This window comes from Balaenoptera borealis (assembly GCF_965194805.1).
Source record: "Balaenoptera borealis genome assembly, chromosome: 9".
Classification (NCBI taxonomy): Eukaryota; Metazoa; Chordata; class Mammalia; order Artiodactyla; family Balaenopteridae; genus Balaenoptera; species Balaenoptera borealis.
In genome coordinates this window covers 51,769,684-51,788,282 of record NC_138873.1, presented here as the reverse complement: position 1 = coordinate 51,788,282, position 18,599 = coordinate 51,769,684, and the positions used below count along the sequence as shown (strand labels likewise).

General features: G+C 37.0%; 1 protein-coding gene across 1 annotated transcript in view; it reads right to left on the bottom strand.

The window, feature by feature from the left end:
- OSTM1 (osteoclastogenesis associated transmembrane protein 1) overlaps window positions 1-18,599 on the bottom strand; it is a 37,709-nt gene that overhangs the window by 16,399 nt on the left and 2,711 nt on the right. The window contains exon 2 of the mRNA XM_082404880.1: window positions 8,244-8,358. Coding sequence (XP_082261006.1) covers window positions 8,244-8,358 — 115 coding nt within the window. The remainder of the gene's footprint in view (window positions 1-8,243; window positions 8,359-18,599) is intronic.

Sequence of the window (18,599 nt, the reverse complement as noted above, 5' to 3'; positions counted from 1 at the left end):
GCAGTACCATCAAAATTTTTTCAATGATCATTAGACAGTGATATTATAAAGCACAAAGAAGTTCACTTATAAAATGAGATTTTAAATGTCTTCATTATTAAAAAGCCCTGACTTTCTGATTTAAAACAAAGGAACTCCAGTAAAATTCCTCTTTTATCCTTTTGTAGGAATTGGGAGCATAAGGTTATAAGCAGTGAGAAGCTATATATTTTAGAAATTAGTAAGTTAAGAAATATTAGTAGTAATAAAGCTTCCTATAAGCACTAAGTGAAGTGGTCATTATGAATTTTCCTCATCTCAGATAATCAATGCAGCCTCATCAAGGACAGATTAGCATAGCTTCTTTCTCAGTGAGGGCTCAAGCATCAGCTCAAGAGGCATTCTTAAAGGTGTTAAGGATTCAAGTTAAGACCTTACATAGAAACCTACTAAATATCATAACAGGAATTATGTATGCATCTTTAGGTAAAGTATTTGGCATCTATTAGGAGTTTGTATAAGGATCTCTGCTGTTTTTCAAAACTAGTTATATAGAGAACAACAGAGACAATTACCAATTTCTGAAAAATAGGGCAAGCTTCAGAAAACATAGTATTAAACTATGGGAACTTTGTACCTAAACAACATAATTAAGTTTAATAAGTATGAAAACTAGGACATTTTAAGTTATAAGATATAAATAAGTGAGTCCAATGCTTAGTATGTTACCATTTAGATAAAATATGGGAAAGATGGGTTCTGATTAATTGATCTTCTGGTTAACTATTAAGTTTTATTATTGATTTTTAAAGAATCAAGACATAAAAAGTGAAGGGTGGCAGAATATTTGCCATAAGGATTATTCTGAGCTGACGGCACTTGGAAAATAGCCAAGGCAGAGAGAAGCTTTCTGTGAATTCCCCTTATCTGCTTGAAGACAGAGCTTCCAAAAGAAACTCAATTGTCATAAATCCCTTCTCCAGGAGTTTCATCAACCAGGGAAGATTTTCTCCTATCAGAGGAAAGGAGACCAATCAAACAGAATGGAGAGTCCAGAAATAAATTCCTGCATATACAGTCAACTATGAGCTGAACTCCTAGAAATAGAGAGCAGAATGGTGATTGCCAAAAGCTGGGGTGGGTGGGAGAAATGGGGAGATGTTGGTCAAAGGGCACAAACCTCCAGCTGTAAGATAAGTTCTGGGGATCAAATGTACAGTATGGTGATTTTTTTTTTAATTTATTTATTTATTTTTGGCTGTGTTTGGTCTTTGTTTCTGTGAGAGGGCTTTCTCCAGCTGCGGCGAACGGGGGCCACTCTTCATCGCGGTGCGCGGGCCTCTCATTATCGCGGCCTCTCTTGTTGCAGAGCACAGGCTCCAGACGCGCAGGCTCAGTAGTTGTGGCTCACGGGCCTAGTTGCTCCGCGGCACGTGGGATCTTCTCAGACCAGGGCTCGAACCCGTGTCCCCTGCATCGGCAGGCAGACTCTCAACCACTGAGCCACCAGGGAAGCCCAGTATGGTGATTTTAGTTAGCAATACTGTATTCTATACTTGAAAATTGCTAAAAGAATAAATCTTAAATGACCTCACCACACACACACACAAAATGGTAATTATGTGACATGACGGAGGTGTTACCTAACACTATGGTGGTAATCATTCTGCAATATATAAGTGTATCAAATCAACACACTGTACACCTTAAACTTAAACAATGTTATATGTCAATTATATCTCAATAAAGTTGAAAAAAGAAAAAAATCAAAAACAAAGTACCAAAACACTTTACCATAAAGCAATTCATGGTCTCATCAAATCTGGTCACTCTACTAATTATTCACCTGTCATATGCATAAGATAACCAAGAAGCATCTCAATAACCAGGCTATCCCTATGTCAACAATACACTTCTTTTTTTTTTCTTTAAAACTTTTTTCTTTCAAACACAGACTTTTTTTTAATTTATTTTTTTACACAGCAGGTTCTTATTAGTTATCCATTTTATACACATTAGTGTATATATGTCAATCCCAATCTCCCAATTCATCACACCACCACCCCCTGCCCCGCCACTTTCCCCCCCGTGGTGCCCATACATTTGTTCTCTGCATCTGTGTCTCTATTTCTGCCCTGCAAACCCGTTCATCTGTACCATTTTTCTAGGTTCCACATATATGCGTTAACAATACACTTCTGATAACAGCTTTAAAATTGTGAAGAGGAGAAATCCTTGATATATTTTCTTTACTTCTCAACAGTCACTCTCCACAAGAATTAATTTCCATGTTATTTGTAATATGAATTGGAAGAGTTGTGTACACTCCTTTTGAGTTTCAATCAGTTTCCAAAAATTTATTTCTAACGAAGACTAATATCATTCAAAGACACGGATATTCTAAAGATAAAATAGATGGTAGTGGTAACGGAGGGCACTCTCTCTCTTTTTTTATATTGGAGTATACTTGATTAACAATGTTGTATTAGGATGGCACTCTCTTTCATTGAGTGTCTAGCCTTCCTTTCATCAAGTAATAATGGCAAAGACTAGGTGCCAACCCACAGCTAGATCAAGTAGAAAGGTGATTTTTTTGGCAGTGTATTAATTTTATAAGTATTCTTTTAAACAATATTTTAGCTTTTATATTTTTACATGTTTATATTTTTAATAATATTATTTTAAAAAATTTTAATAGCCCCTTAAATTAACTTTAAAAGATTTTTATATAATTATAGTTTTGCATTTTCTAGCACAGAAGATGAAAAAGGAATAGTCATTTTATATCAAAAGATATATTCTTACAAAATGGATCACATATTGGTTTAAGTCTCAATTAAAAACAAATTTTTTAAACACCTCAGTAGTTTTTCTTCTTCCTTTGTAATTTTTTTCCTTCCCATTTTATCTTTCAGGTGCCAGACTGAATAGACTCCAGATTATTTACCATTGAAGAGTTCTATTGCTGGCATCACTTATCAGCTCTGTATTTGCAAATTTAATAACTAGATCACCACAAAAAGTTAACTGAGACAAAAGGGTTCATAGCTTGTATTTAACAGTTTTACATAAGTTCTGAGAAAATTGACCAGTCTTTTTTTTTTATGTTTATTTTTTTTATTTTTTATTTTTTTAACATCTTTCTTGGAGTATAATTGCTAAAAATATGGAACGCTTCACGAATTTGCGTGTCATCCTTGTGCAGGGGCCATGCTAATCTTCTCTGTATCGTTCCAATTTTAGTATATGTGCTGCTGAAGCAAGCACAACCCGTCTTTTTTTATGTTTAAATAAAAAAGCAAATAATCTAGATTTGGGGGGGAATATTTATACTGTGTTTTCATGCATATACGGTAGGGGTGGAAACATAATTTTCCCTCTACCCTTGTAAGTTCTCAGCTGGGTCCCCTGTAACAACAGACAGATCAATAGGAGAAAAACAAACAGAAGTTTGTTGACTTGTATATCTCGCATATACACGGAAGATACAAAGGGAAATTGAGTAACTCAAAGGGGTGGCTTAGAAGTCAGACTTGAACATCATCTTCAGGTAAAAACAAAGAAAGATGGGTGTGGGGGAGGTCAGTTATGGGGAAATGACCAGGAAGAGTGAGGTAAACAAGCATAAGGTTATGCAGATTATGTCCCTGCCTTCTCCATTTACAAGATTCTCTAGTGATTTAAACAAGGCTTGTCAACTTAGCCCTTTTTTTTTTTTTTTTAATTTATTTATTTATTTATTTTTGGCTGTGTTGGGTCTTCGTTTCTGTGCGAGGGCTTTCTCTAGTTGCGGCAAGCGGGGGCCACTCTTCACCGCGGTGCGCAGGCCTCTGTCACGGCCTCTCCCGTTGCGGAGCACAGGCTCCAGACGCGCAGGCTCAGTAGTTGTGGCTCACGGGCCTAGTTGCTCCGCGGCATGTGGGATCTTCCCAGACCAGGGCTTGAGCCCGTGTGCCCTGCATTGGCAGGCAGATTCTTAACCACTGCGCCACCAGGGAAGCCCTCTCTAGTGATTTAAAGTCATCCTTTTCTTCCTGGTACAGAGAGGGAGACACCCTTACAAGTGGAGATTTCCTTAATAAATATAAATTTCTCATACACAATGGTTATTTCTACTCTGTTTTCAGAGCTTCTCCTGTGTCTGCTGTTTCTCAAAATAATCAGCTCAAAATAATCCTTACGCCAAAGAGGCGTATTTTGGAATGGCACATTTTGGTCTCCAACAATACAAAATGACAACATCCTAGGCAAACTTCTGATCAGGCACAAATTCATTTAAAATTATAGTGTGATATGATTGCTTTCTTCCATTTTATTAAAAGAGTAAATATCCTTTGTATTCATTCTTTTACCTATTTCTAAAGGCCAAAGATTTAAAAAAATCAATGACTGGATAGGTAACAAATGGATTATCTTTTAAGTAAAAGGAAAAGAGAAGCCTTTAGCATCATTTATTAAGAAAATAAAAGAGTGAGGATCCCATGAAATCAGTGGTTTAACAGATCTGGTTGCTAGAGATGCGACTGTCTCAGAACCTGATGCCTGATTCCTGATCATTGCTGAGCATTAACATTAGAAAATGTGCAACCTTATTACAAACTTTTTTTTCACATTATCTAGTTTTAATTTTATGTAGTACTGATAGGTCTTTAGAAAAAAAAGAGTATTTTACATTTATATTTTTAGTAAAAGACTAGGTTTTCCATAATATCAAACATGTATATAGCATAGATATTAAACTTTGCAGGGCTAAAGTGTAGGGCTAATATTTCTTAAAATGGAGACTGTGCAATGAATTTGTCAAATAGCACTTTAAAACCAAATTAGGCCTTAATTCATGAACACTGTCTATTCAGATGAACAATCTTAAAGCCTTCTGATTTTAGTTCTAGGCTCTTGATCTGCAGTCCGTTTACACTTTCTGAGCCCTCATTCTACCTCACAGGGCTTATTGTGAAGTTCAAATGAACCAAGGGCCATGACATTGAGAAATATTATTTAATTTAATTGCTGACTTGTTATTCACCTTCTTTAGCTCATTTTTTCCTTCCTTCAAATTTCTTTTCTCACTGCTTTGTAACAGAAGACTATGTTAAGAATGCTTTACTAAATTTTGGTAAAAATTGCGAAGTTTTTTGAACAATTCTTAAAATTTTTCAGAAAATGTTCATGTTATCTTTATTACAGAGATTTGCAGAGAACATAATTAGAAGTGTTTCCAGGTAATTTGGTAAAGATTATTCATTTCTAGGTAAGGTGATTATTATTTTTTTTAAAGATTTTTTTTGATGTGGACCATTTTTTTTAAAGTCTTTATTGAATTTGTTACAATATTGTTTCTGTTTTATGTTTAGGTTTTTTGGCCTCGAGGCATGTGGAATCTTAGCTCCTCAACCAGGGATCGAATCCACATCCCCTGCATCGGAAGGCAAAGTCTTAACCACTGGACCACCAGGGAAGTCCTAGATGATTACTTTAGAATGAATACCCAAGGGAAAACAGCTGAGGAGCACAAATTTATAAAACTATTTTATTTCCATATAAAATACAGAATATACATTATGATAAATTTTAAAATGTGAATGAAACAATGAATGGAAGATAACTTTTTTAAAATGCATAATCTGGAAAAAGAAAATAGCCAATCTCTCTGATTACATCTAACATATGAATAATCATGGCAGATTTGGACAGTCTGTCAAGTTTTAAAAATTTTTATGTATTTTTGAATAGGTATTAAATGCTATGGTATACAATCCAAAGGGTACAAATGTAAGCAGAATGAAAACTAAGTCTTCCTGTCTTTCCTGCCCAATCAGCTATCTAATTCTCCAAAAGATGTCATATTTCTCTGCACCTTGCTTGGCCATATATTTTGGCCAAATTAATTTTAATTAGGAAGTAAACATTTCATTTTTCTTCAAAAGAAGTTCAATCAAGGAATATTTTGAAGATAGGATGCCTCACAGAAAAACAAAGGTAACCCTAAGAATTTATTCTAAAGAGTTTTATACCTACCATACTGAGTAAATATGCAGCAAAATGTTTTCTTTCCTTTTTATTTTTTTTTTAAATAGCTGGAGAAGAAAGCTATTTTAAATTAGTAAATTCATTACAAAATACCTTTTAAAGAAAAGATGCTTTACCTCTCAAGTATGTAAATTAAGTAACATCAGTCGAAAGAAGTGAATCCCAACACATACCCCACTTATTCTAATTAACTGATTTTAAATTATTTGCAATTAACATATTTTTTCCTATATCAATGGATTTTTCTGAAGGCCTAAGAATACTTAAAAACAGCTCTTCCGTATAAGTTAAGCAAACTCTGTTCAATCATATTTATACTAAAAAGTTTTACTCCAAAAAAGTAAAGATTTGCTTTAAAAAAAAGTTAGCTGTCAGCCAAGCCTCTGTTCAAATTACCAGAAAATTTGAATTAACAGAGACAAAATTAAAAGAGTTAATATTCAATATGCATGGTATACTACAAAGGAAAAGAAACTTAGCAGGGAGTCTTTTTCCCATTTACAGTTTTCCTTCATATGAACTAAACAAAAAGACAAAGTCCTTAGAAAAGTTAAGCTCCTTAATGACTTACAGGTACACAGATTTTTAATTCACTCTATCCTTTCTATTTCCACAGCCCATGCCCTACTTCATGTTTTCTTTGCTTCTTGCCTAAACCATTGTAAGAATTTCCTCACTGGTCTCTCTCTTCCAATGGGGTTCCACAAAAAAAAAAAGAAAATAAAAGGGTCTTTGTAGTTTAAAAAAAAAAAAAAGCTCAGAAAGTGCTAGGTTAAATGATGTTTAAAAGTTTTTTTTAACCTATAGTCCTTCTCACTGCCTTTAATATTCTATGTGTATTGTAAATTCCCAAGATACTATAGTATATAACCATTTCTTAATACTATGCTGGTGTTCTAAGCGGTATGAAAAATGTTGGCATAAGTGATAAACTACTATATAGGTCAAGGTCCTACCTTCCCTTTCCAAGTTTACCTCCCATTGTGCTTCCAGTATCCTGTAACGTCTACTACTCTTTTGTACCTCTGTGCCTCTGTTCACGATGCCTCCCTATCTGCACTGTCCTTCCTCTCATCTCTACTTATTGAAATCATGCCCAGCCATAAAAGTGTAGGATCAAAAGGTACTTCCTCCAGGAAGTATTTCAAATTCTCTCCAATCTGATTTATTTTCAGCTTCCCCAAGACTCTATAACTTTATTATAGCAGTTATTTGTCTGCTTTAGGTTACATTGTAACTATAACTTTCTTCCTCAAAAATTATAAGGCATAGGGCTTCCCTGGTGGTGCAGTGGTTGGGAATCTGCCTGCCAATGCAGGGGACACGGGTTCGAGCCCTTGTCTGGGAAGATCCCACATGCCGCGGAGCGACTAGGCCCGTGAGCCACAATTGCTGAGCCTGCGCGTCTGGAGCCTATGCTCCACAACAAGAGAAGCCGCGATAGTGAGAGGCCCGCGCACCGCGATGAAGAGTGGCCCCCGCTTGCCGCAACTAGAGAAAGCCCTCGTACAGAAACAAAGACCCAACACAGCCATAAATAAATAAATAAATAAAATTAAAAAAAAAATTATAAGGCATAGAAAATAAGAATTTCCTAGTACATAGTTGGTATTCAAAACACTTATGAATTGAAATAGTGATTTTAATTTTTCCAAAGAATGCTTGAAAATAGATCTCATTTCATTATACAAATACATACAAGCCTGCAAAACTGGTAGAACAGACATTATCACCTCCCCCTACCACCAGATGACAGATTATTATGAACATCATAATTACTATTATATTAAGCAGCTAACATTCCTTGAACATTAACTATATGCCAGATACTAAGCTAAGTGCTTTACATAGTTTATTTTATTTATTCCTCAAAACAATCATATAAAGTAGGTTCCATTATTACCACCAATTTACGGATGAGGAAACTGAAGCTCCAAGAGGTAAAATTACATGCTCAAGGTCTGACAGTAGTAGGTTAGGGCTAATAAATGGCAGAGCTTAGAATAAAATCCAGATCTGTCTGACTGCAAAGCTCACTGTTAACTGCTACACTTTTCTGCCTTTCAGTATTTGTCCAAGTAGTTCTCACTAATAAACCGTGATGCTAATCACAGTTCATTTAAACTTAGTAATAAAAAATATTCAAAATTTTCAGAGTTCAAAATTCACTAAAATAAAATGACATCTATACTGTTGAACCATAACAGCAACATGAAAATGCAAGAATTACTTACTTGCACAATTTGCCTTCTGCCATGTGGAATTGAAAAACTCAGACAGAATCACAACTATTTGCATTCTATCTGCCATTAAGAGACTTCTGGCACAATTATGACTCTCTGAGGAATTCTATAACGACAAAAGAAAAAGAAAGAAAAATACAATCTGAATGTTTTTAGACTTCCCAAACAACAACTTGAGGCAAAAAACCTTATAAAAATAATTCAAATATTTATTATAAGCATTTAATTTTTTTTTGCTATAATCAAATAATGATGTCATTAATAATAACAACTGTAATAAAACAATAGCAGCTAACATTTATTGGTACCAGGTTCACTTGCAAGGGAAGAAAATCTTTGCTTCTTAAATAAATAAGTACTTGCTTCTATGTTACAATCTCAACTTAGGCCCACATGTAATATTTCTTACTCCTTATGCACAAGAAAAAATTCTGGAAAGCTATTCACCAAAATGTACCAGTAGTTATCTCTGAATAATGGAAATAGAGCGATTTTCATTTTCTTTTTTGCCTCTTTTACACTGTCTAAATTTTTCTACAATGAACATATATTATTTACACATTTTTAAAAACCTGGTGGGTAAATGATCACAAAACATTGTTTCATCTTCTGGGCATTTTTTGGCTCAAAATCTTAAAATCCACAAGAAAATGTGATACATCTAGTTTGTACCGAAATAGTTTGTACCCAGATAGAAGAACACGCTTTCTACAGATCGTTTTAATAATGAAACTCACACTATGCAAATAATAAATTCAAGTTCCTAAATTATTGGATCCTTATCTATTTCCTTTCCCTTTTGCCCCAAGCAAGGAACTAAGTCCTGTTGACTCTTCATTCTTTCAAAGTTATTTAACTCCTACTATTTACCAGGCACTATAAGAATCTTGGAGTTCTGAGTATACAAAGAGTATAAAGGAATGCCATCAACACTGGGTCTTCAGAACCTCCCCAGAGACATACAGATAAGGAATTAAATAGCGTCATTAGTAATAAAAGAGAGAATATGTTGACTCTAGAAAAGAACTGATCAGCCATGTGGGATAAGAAAAGAGGGAAGGAGGGCTTAACAGCAGAATTCTTGTTTTAAAATATCTCTGAAGATCATTTTGGGATGATTACCCTTTCTGTGGCTTAGTTTTGTTGTCTCATTAAAACATGCAGCCAAATGAACGCTTGCCTTTAAAATAGTAAATTGAACAAAACATTTTTAAAAGCCCTTTTCTTGGAATTGCTTTCAGAGCAATATCAGCTATAGAAGAAGATTTCATAAAAGATGAAACAATGTTTTGTGATAATTTACCCACCAGATTAAAGTAGAGCATGGCCTAAAGAGTCAGAAAAACCTGGATTACTAGCTGGTAATCTTGGACAGCTGAGGTAAACTCTCTGAGGCTCAGTTTCATGATCATGAGTCCTACAGGTACAGTATTAAATTAAATACCATACGTTAATCACTTAGCACAATGTCTGGCACCTAGTAAGTAACTGATATGTGCTATTTCACCTAGCGACCTGTTGCCAACAAGAAGTGCTCTAAGTGGGTGTAGCGGGCTAAGTATAACCAGTTACTTAAGTAGAGTCTTCGTAAGTGGATGACTGGATATTTTAAAAATCAATACAGATACAAACTAGGGGCCTGAACCAAGATGGCGGAGTAGAAGGACATGCTCTCACTCCCTCTTGTGAGAACACCAGAATCACAACTAGTTGCTGGACAATCATCGACAGAAATACACTGGAACTCACCAAAAAAGATACCCCACATCCAAAGACAAAGGAGAAGCCACAATGAGACGGTAGGAGGGGCACAATCACAGCAAAATCAAATCCCATAACTGCTGGGTGGGTGACTCACAGACTGGAGAACACTTATACTACAGAAGTCCACCCACTGGAGTGAAGGTTCTGAGCCCCACGTCAGTCTTCCCAACCTGGGGGTCTGGCAATGGGAGGAGGAATTCCTAGAGAATCAGACTTTGAAGTCTAGTGGGATCTGATCGAAGGACTTTGACAGGACTGGGGGAAACAGAGACTCCACTCTTGGAGGGCACACACAAAGCAGTGCATGCATCGGGACCCAGGGGAAGGAACAGTGAACCCAGGGGAGACTGAACCAGACCTACCTGCTAGTGTTGGAGGGTCTCCTGCAGAGGCAGGGGGTGGCTGTGGATCACCGTGGGGACAAGGACACTGGCAGCAGAAGCTCTGGGAAGTACTCCTTGGCGTGAGCCCTCCCAGAGTCGGTCATTAGCCCCACCAAAGAGCCCAGATAGGCTCCAGTGTTGGGTGGCCTCAGGCAAAACAACCAACAGGGAGGGAACCCAGTCCCACCCATCAGCAGTCAAGCAGATTAAAGTTTTACTGAGCTCTGCACACCAGAGCAACACCCAGCTCTATCCACCACCAGTCCCTCCCATCAGGAAACCTGCACAAGCCTCTTAGATAGCCTCATCCATCAGAGGGCAGACAGCAGAAGCAAGAAGAACTACAATCCTGCAGCCTGTGGAACAAAAACCACATTCACAGAAGGATAGACAAGATGAAAAGGAAGAGGGCTATGTACCAGATAAAGGAACAAGATAAAACCCCCCAAGAAAACTAAATGAAGTGGAGATAGGCAACCTTCCAGAAAAAGAATTCAGAATAATGATAGTGAAGCTGATCCAGGACCTCGGAAAAACAACGGAGGCAAAGATGGAGAAGATGCAAAAAATGTTTAACAAAGACCTAGAAGAATTAAAGAACAAACAAACAGAGATGAACAATACAATAACTGAAATGAAAACTACAGTAGAAGGAATCAATAGCAGAATAACTGAGGCAAAAGAACGGATAAGTGACCTGGAAGATAGAATGGTGGAATTCACTGCTGTGGAACAGAATAAAGAAAAAAGAATGAAAAGAAATGAAGACAGCCTAAGAGACCTCTGGGACAACATTAAACGCAATAACATTCACATTATAGGGGTCCCAGAAGGAAAAGAGAGAGAGAAAGGACCTGAGAAAATATTTGACCAGATTACAGTCGAAAACTTCCCTAATAGGGTAAAGGAAATAGCCACCCAAGTCCAGGAAGCACAGCGAGTCCCATACAGGATAAACCCAAGGAGAAACATGCCAAGACACATAGTAATCAAACTGGCAAAAATTAAAGACAAAGAAAAATTATTGAAAGCAGCAAGGGAAAAACGACAAATAACATACAAAGGAACTCCCATAAGGGTAACAGCTGATTTCTCAGCAGACACTCTACAAGCCAGAAGGGAGTGGCATGATATACTTAAAGTGATAAAAGGGAAGAACCTACAACCAAGATTACTCTACCCGGCAAGGATCTCATTTAGATTTGATGGAGAAATCAAAAGCTTTACAGACAAGCAAAAGCTAAGAGAATTCAGCACCACCAAACCAGCTCTATAACAAATGCTAAAGGAACATCTCTAAGTGGGAAACACAAGAGAAGAACAGGACCTACAAAAACAAACCCAAAACAATTAAGAAAATGGTCAGAGGAACATACATATCGATAATTACCTTAAACGTGAATGGATTAACTGCTCCAACCAAAAGACACAGGCTTGCTGAATGGATACAAAAACAAGACCCATATATATGCTGTCTACAAAAGACCCACTTCAGACCTAGGGACACATACAGACTGAAAGTGACGGGATGGAAAAAGATATTCCATGCAAATGGAAATCAAAAGAAACCTGGAGTAGCAATACTCATATCAGATAAAATAGACTTTAAAATAAAGAATGTTACAAGAGACAGGAAGGACACTACATAATGATCAAGGGATCAATCCAAGAAGAAGATATAACAATTATAAATATATATGTACCCAACATAGGAGCACATCAACACATAAGGCAACTGCTAACAGCTGTAAAAGAGGAAATGGACAGTAACACAATAATAGTGGGGGACTTTAACACCCCACTTACACCAATGGACAGATCATCCAAAATGAAAATAAATAAGGAAACAGAAGCTTTAAATGACACAATAGACCAGATAGATTTAATTGATATTTATAGGACATTCCATCCAAAAACAGCAGACTACACTTTCTTCTCAAGTGCGCACGGAACATTCTCCAGGATAGATCACATCATAGGTCACAAATCAAGCCTCAGTAAATTTAAGAAAACTGAAATCATATCAAACATCTTTTCTGACCACAACGCTATGAGATTAGAAGTGAATTACAGGGGAAAAAACGTAAAAAACACAAACACATGGAGGATAAACAATACGTTACTAAATAACCAAGAGATCACTGAAGAAATCAAAGAGGAAATCAAAAAATACCTAGAGACAAATGACAATGAAAACACGACAATCCAAAACCTCTGGGACACAGCAAAGGCAGTTCTAAGAGGGAAGTTTATAGCTATACAAGCCTACCTCAAGAAACAAGAAAAATCTCAAATAAACAATCTAACCTTACACCTAAAGGAACTAGAGAAAGAAGAACAAACAAAACCCAAAGTTAGCAGAGGGAAAGAAATCATAAAGATCAGAGCAGAAATAAATGAAATAGAAACAAAGAAAACAATAGCAAAGATCAATAAAACTAAAAGCTGGTTCTTTGAGAAGATAAACCAAATTGATAAACCATTAGCCAGACTCATCAACAAAAAGAGGGAGAGGACTCAAATCAATAAAATTAGAAATGAAAAAGGAGAAGTTACAACAGACACTGCAGAAATACAAAGCATCCTAAGAGACTACTACAAGCAACTCTATGCCAATAAAATGGACATCCTGGAAGAAGTGGACAAATTCTTAGAAAGGTATAACCTTCCAAGACTGAACCAGGAAGAAACAGAAAATATGAACAGACCAATCACAAGTAATGAAATTGAAACTGTGATTAAAAATCTTCCAACAAACAGAAGTCCAGGACCAGATGGCTTCACAGGTGAACTCTATCAAACATTTAGAGAAGAGCTAATACCCATCCTTCTCAAACTCTTCCAAAAAATTGTGGAGGAAGGAACACTCCCAAACTCATTCTATGAGGCCACCATCACCCTGATACCAAAACCAGACAAAGATACTACAAAAAAAGAAAATTACAGACCACTATCACTGATGAATATAGATGCAAAAAGCCTTAACAAAATAGTAAACAGAATCCAACAACACATTAAAAGGATCATACACCATGATCAAGTGGAATTTCTCCCAGGGATGCAAGGATTATTCAACATACACAAATCAATCAATGTGATACACCATATTAACAAATTGAAGAATAAAAACCATATGATCATCTCAATAGATGCAGAGAAAGCTTTCGACAAAATTCAACACCCATTTATGATAAAAACTCTCCAGAAAGTGGGCATAGAGGGAACCTACCTCAACATAATAAAGGCCATATATGACAAACCCACAGCAAACATCATTCTCAATGGTGAAAAACTGAAAGCATTTCCTCTAAGATCAGGAACGAGACAAGGATGTCCACTCTCACCACTATTATTCAACATAGTTTTGGAAGTCCTAGCCTCGGCAATCAGAGAAGAAAAAGAAATAAAAGGAATACAAATTAGAAAAGAAGAAGTAAAACTGTCACTGTTTGCAGATGACATGATACTATACATAGAGAATCCTAAAGATGCCACCAGAAAACTATTAGAGCTAATCAATGAATTTAGTAAAGTTGCAGGATACAAAATTAATGCACAGAAATCTCTTGCATTCCTATACACTAATGATGAGGAATCTGAAAGAAAAATTAAGGAAACACTCCCATTTACCACTGCAACAAAAAGAATAAAATACCTAGGAATAAACCTACCTAGAGAGACAAAAGACCTGTATGCAGAAAACTATAAGACACTGATGAAAGAAATTAAAGATGATACCAACAGATGGAGAGATATACCATGTTCTTGGATTGGAAGAATCAATATTGTGAAAATGAGTATACTACCCAAAGCAATCTACAGATTCAATGCAATCCCTATCAAATTACCAATGGCATTTTTTACGGAACTAGAACAAATCATCTTAAAATTTGTATGGAGACACAAAAGACCCCGAATAGCCAAAGCAGTCTTGAGGGAAAAAAACGGAGCTGGAGGAATCAGACTCTCTGACTTCAGACTATACTACAAAGCTACAGTAATCAAGACAATATGGTACTGGAACAAAAACAGAAACATAGATCAATGGAACAAGATAGAAAGCCCAGAGGTAAACCCACACACCTATGGTCAACTAATCTATGACAAAGGAGGCAAGGATATACAATGGAGAAAAGACAGTCTCTTCAATAAGTGGTGCTGGGGAAAATGGACAGCTACATGTAAAAGAACGAAATTAGAACACTCCCTAACACCATACACAAAAATAAACTCAAAATGGATTAGAGACCTAAATGTAAGACCGGACATTATAAAACTCTTAGAGGAAAACATAGGAAGAACACTCTTTGACATAAATCACAGCAAGATCTTTTTTGATCCACCTCCTAGAGTAATGGAAATAAAAACAAAAATAAACAAATGGGACCTAATGAAACTTAAAAGCTTTTGCACAGCAAACGAAACCATAAACAAGACGAAAAGACAACCCTCAGAATGGGAGAAAATATTTGCAAACGAATCAACGGACAAAGGATTAATCTCCAAAATATATAAACAGCTCATGCAGCTCAATATTAAAAAAACAAACAACCCAATCCAAAAATGGGCAGAAGACCTAAATAGACACTTCTCCAAAGAAGACATACAGATGGCCAAGAAGCACATGAAAAGCTGCTCAACATCACTAATTATTAGAGAAATGCAAATCAAAACTACAATGAGGTGTCACCTCACACCAGTTAGAATGGGCGTCAGAAAGTCTACAAACAATAAATGCTGGAGAGGGTGTGGAGATAAGGGAACCCTCTTGCCCTGTTGGTGGGAATGTAATCTGATACAGCCACTATGGAGAACAGTATGGAGGTTCCTTAAAAAACTAAAAATAGAATTACCATATGATCCAGCAATCCCACTACTGGGCATATACCCAGAGAAAACCATAATTCAAAAAGACACATGCACCCCAATGTTCACTGCAGCACTATTTACAATAGCCAGGTCATGGAAGCAACCTAAATGCCCATTGACAGACGAATGGATAAAGAAGTTGTAGTACATATATACAATGGAATATTACTCAGCCATAAAAAGGAACGAAATTGGGTCATTTGTTGAGACGTGGATGGATCTAGAGACCGTCATACAGAGTGAAGTAAGTCAGAAAGAGAAAAACAAATATCGTATATTAATGCATATATGTGGAACCTAGAAAAATGGTACAGATGAACCGGTTTGCAGGGAAGAAATTGAGACACAGATGTAGAGAACAAATGTATGGACACCAAGGGGGGATAGCCGTGGTGTGGTGGGGGGGGGTGGTGGTGGGATGAATTGGGAGATTGGGATTGACATGTATACACTGATATGTATAAAACTGATGACCAATAAGAACCTGCTGTATAAAGAAAAAAAAATCAATACAGAATAAGCTGTATGAGTGGTCAATGTGAGGAATAGTTCAGTTGAGGAAGACATCAGTGTAGTTGGGAGAAATAAGGAGAGTTCATGGAGAAAGCAGGATTTGAACTAAGCCCTATACTAAGAAAGGGAAGAAGGTTCTAAAATGGGGTAAATAAAATGATCGAGGGGTGAAAATAGGAATGGTTATGTAGTATTCAGGGAGTATTCAGGAGGCCAGTGGAAGTTACCTCTACGAAAGTAGAGGCAGTATAGGGAGAAGTCAGGGCAAGGTAATGAAGGGTCTTGAGGGTTATGAGAGTCACACAGTGGGAAACTTTTTAAGATTTTTGAGGAAGATGGCATGAAAAGCAGAGTTTGGAGAGCATAGGTCTATATCACAATATGTAGGGTGAAGCAGGAGACTAAATAGACTATTTCCATAGTTCATGTATAATGAGAAGACAGTAGCAACAGTGAGAATGGAAGGTAAGTGATGAATAATCCCAACAATGATGATGTACTTTTGAATACCTAATGGTTCTAAAAGCTCTAAATGTATAACTCACTTAATCCTTGTAACAACTCTATGAAATAGGCAGTGGTATCCTTTTGGATTCAAACCCAGCCTCTTTCACTGCGTGGCCTTGGGTAAGTTACTGAATCACTCTGAGGCTCAGTTTCCTAAAGCATGATATCCACCTATATATGTCTAGGTTCCTCATCTGGACAAAAGTTCCTTTAGGATGGAAACTTTGTCTTATATCTTTGTATTCCCAACACCTAGCACATGACAAAAAACATTGGCCTTTGGTTTATATTTAGAACTTTTAATACTCAAATCTGTCAAAACCACTTAGCAGAAACCTAACCACAATGAATCCAACAATCCACTTTCATCATGCCTATTTGGCAAAATGCAAACAACCAAGCAGATTATTTCCACAATAAATCCATAATCCCAAACTGTACTCCTCACTTGCCTGTCTGCTCATTCTCCCCTCTTTAACAGCACTATTGCAATCTTCTCCACTCTCCCTTGAAACTCTGATATCCCTCTCACCCTTTACTCTCAAGTGAAGATCTAGCCTCCTGGTTGACAGTGAAAACAGAGACCATCAAGCTGAAACTCTGATCTGCCTACCCCTCTACACCCAACCTCTCCTTCTACCCTCCTGTTAGAGCGCAGAACGTGCCTGCCCCTGTCAAAGGCTCATCTCTCTCTCTCTCTCTCTCTCTCTCTCTGTGGATGCCTTAGATCTCAACTACTCTGCCTTCTCAAGAAAACTGACCTTGTTTACTTTCCCACTGTTTTCTATATCTTCACTCTCTCTATAGGATTCTTCCTATCAGCATTTAAACATGTTCAGGTCTCTCCCATCTTAAGAAAGGAAGAAGGGAAGTAGAGACAGAGGGATGGAGGGACAAAGGAACAAAAAGAAATTAAAAGAAAATCCCTGAGTCTCAATTCCTCTTTAGTGACCTCTCTTTCTTATCTCTTCCTTATGGCCAAACTTTTAGTTGTGCAGTATCACAATTCCCACTTCCTCATCTTCCATTCACTATTTAATCTACTTTAATCTTACTCTCACCCCCAAGTGCTCCCTCAAAATGGCTCTTATGGCACCAAGAATGCCAATGTTGATAGATTCACTTCTGGTCCTCTCAGCTGGATTTGACACAAATAACCACCCCTTCCCTTTTCCCTTTTATAGGACAGCACATTCTCCTGATTTTTCTTAATCTCTCCGACTCTTCTTTCTTGGTCTCTTTCAATATTTTATCCTCTAACCAAATCTTCAACCCAGCATTTCTTATGTATTCTCACTTCTTACTCAAACTCATCATACCATGGTTTCAAACACTACTTTTAAGCTGACTACTCCCAAACCGATTATCCCCAATCCACATCTCTAGACATACATATTCAACCACATATGCAACATCTCCACCTAGATGTCTCATAAACACCTCAGAATCAACAAGTTCAATATCAAGTTCATGATCTTCCCCCACCAAACAGGTTCCTCCCTCCATCTTACTAAATAGCAACCCTATTCACTAAGCTGCTCTTATTAAAACCCTGGAAATCATCGTTCCTTTCCTTCACATTCCATATTCAAATAACTACCAAGTTTTGTCAGTTCTACCTCCTAAATATCTCTGAAATCTATCCATTTCTCCCCGTCACAATGGCCCACATGTAGCCTAGCCACCAACATTTCTCACATCACTGCAAGAGTCTCTTAATTCATTTCCCCACACATACTCTTTCCCTACCCTCCCCAGTCCCTGTCCCCTCCATTTTCTCTCATGTAGCCATAATGACCTTTTAAAGTACAAATCGGATCATATCATTCACAGAATTAAACCCTTCAGTAATATCACACTGCTTTAAAATCAAAGACTAAAACCCTTAGTACTACCCTATAGGTAATATGACCTGGCACCTGCCCACTTCCTCAGGCTCAGATCACTAGTCTCCTCCTGGTTCACAGTGCTTTAAGTTCTTTCTAGTCCTCAAATACACCAGACTCCCATTCAGAGTCTTCACACCTGATACTTCGTTACATGTATACATTCTCTCTCCTCCTCGACCTTCTCAAATTTTAGTTGTCACCTTTAATCACTGACCACTTCTATCTACTCCCAGCTGATCTTGAATGCTCAAGATCAGCATTCTTGTTATACGTTTTGGTGGCATCTGGGATTTTTTTCTTTGCAACACTTAACAAACCTGAATTAAATAATTACTTTTATAACAATATGTTTAATGTCTGTTTCCCCTACCAGACTACAAGCTCTGCTCATTCACAGCTATATCCCTAGTTACTACCACTAC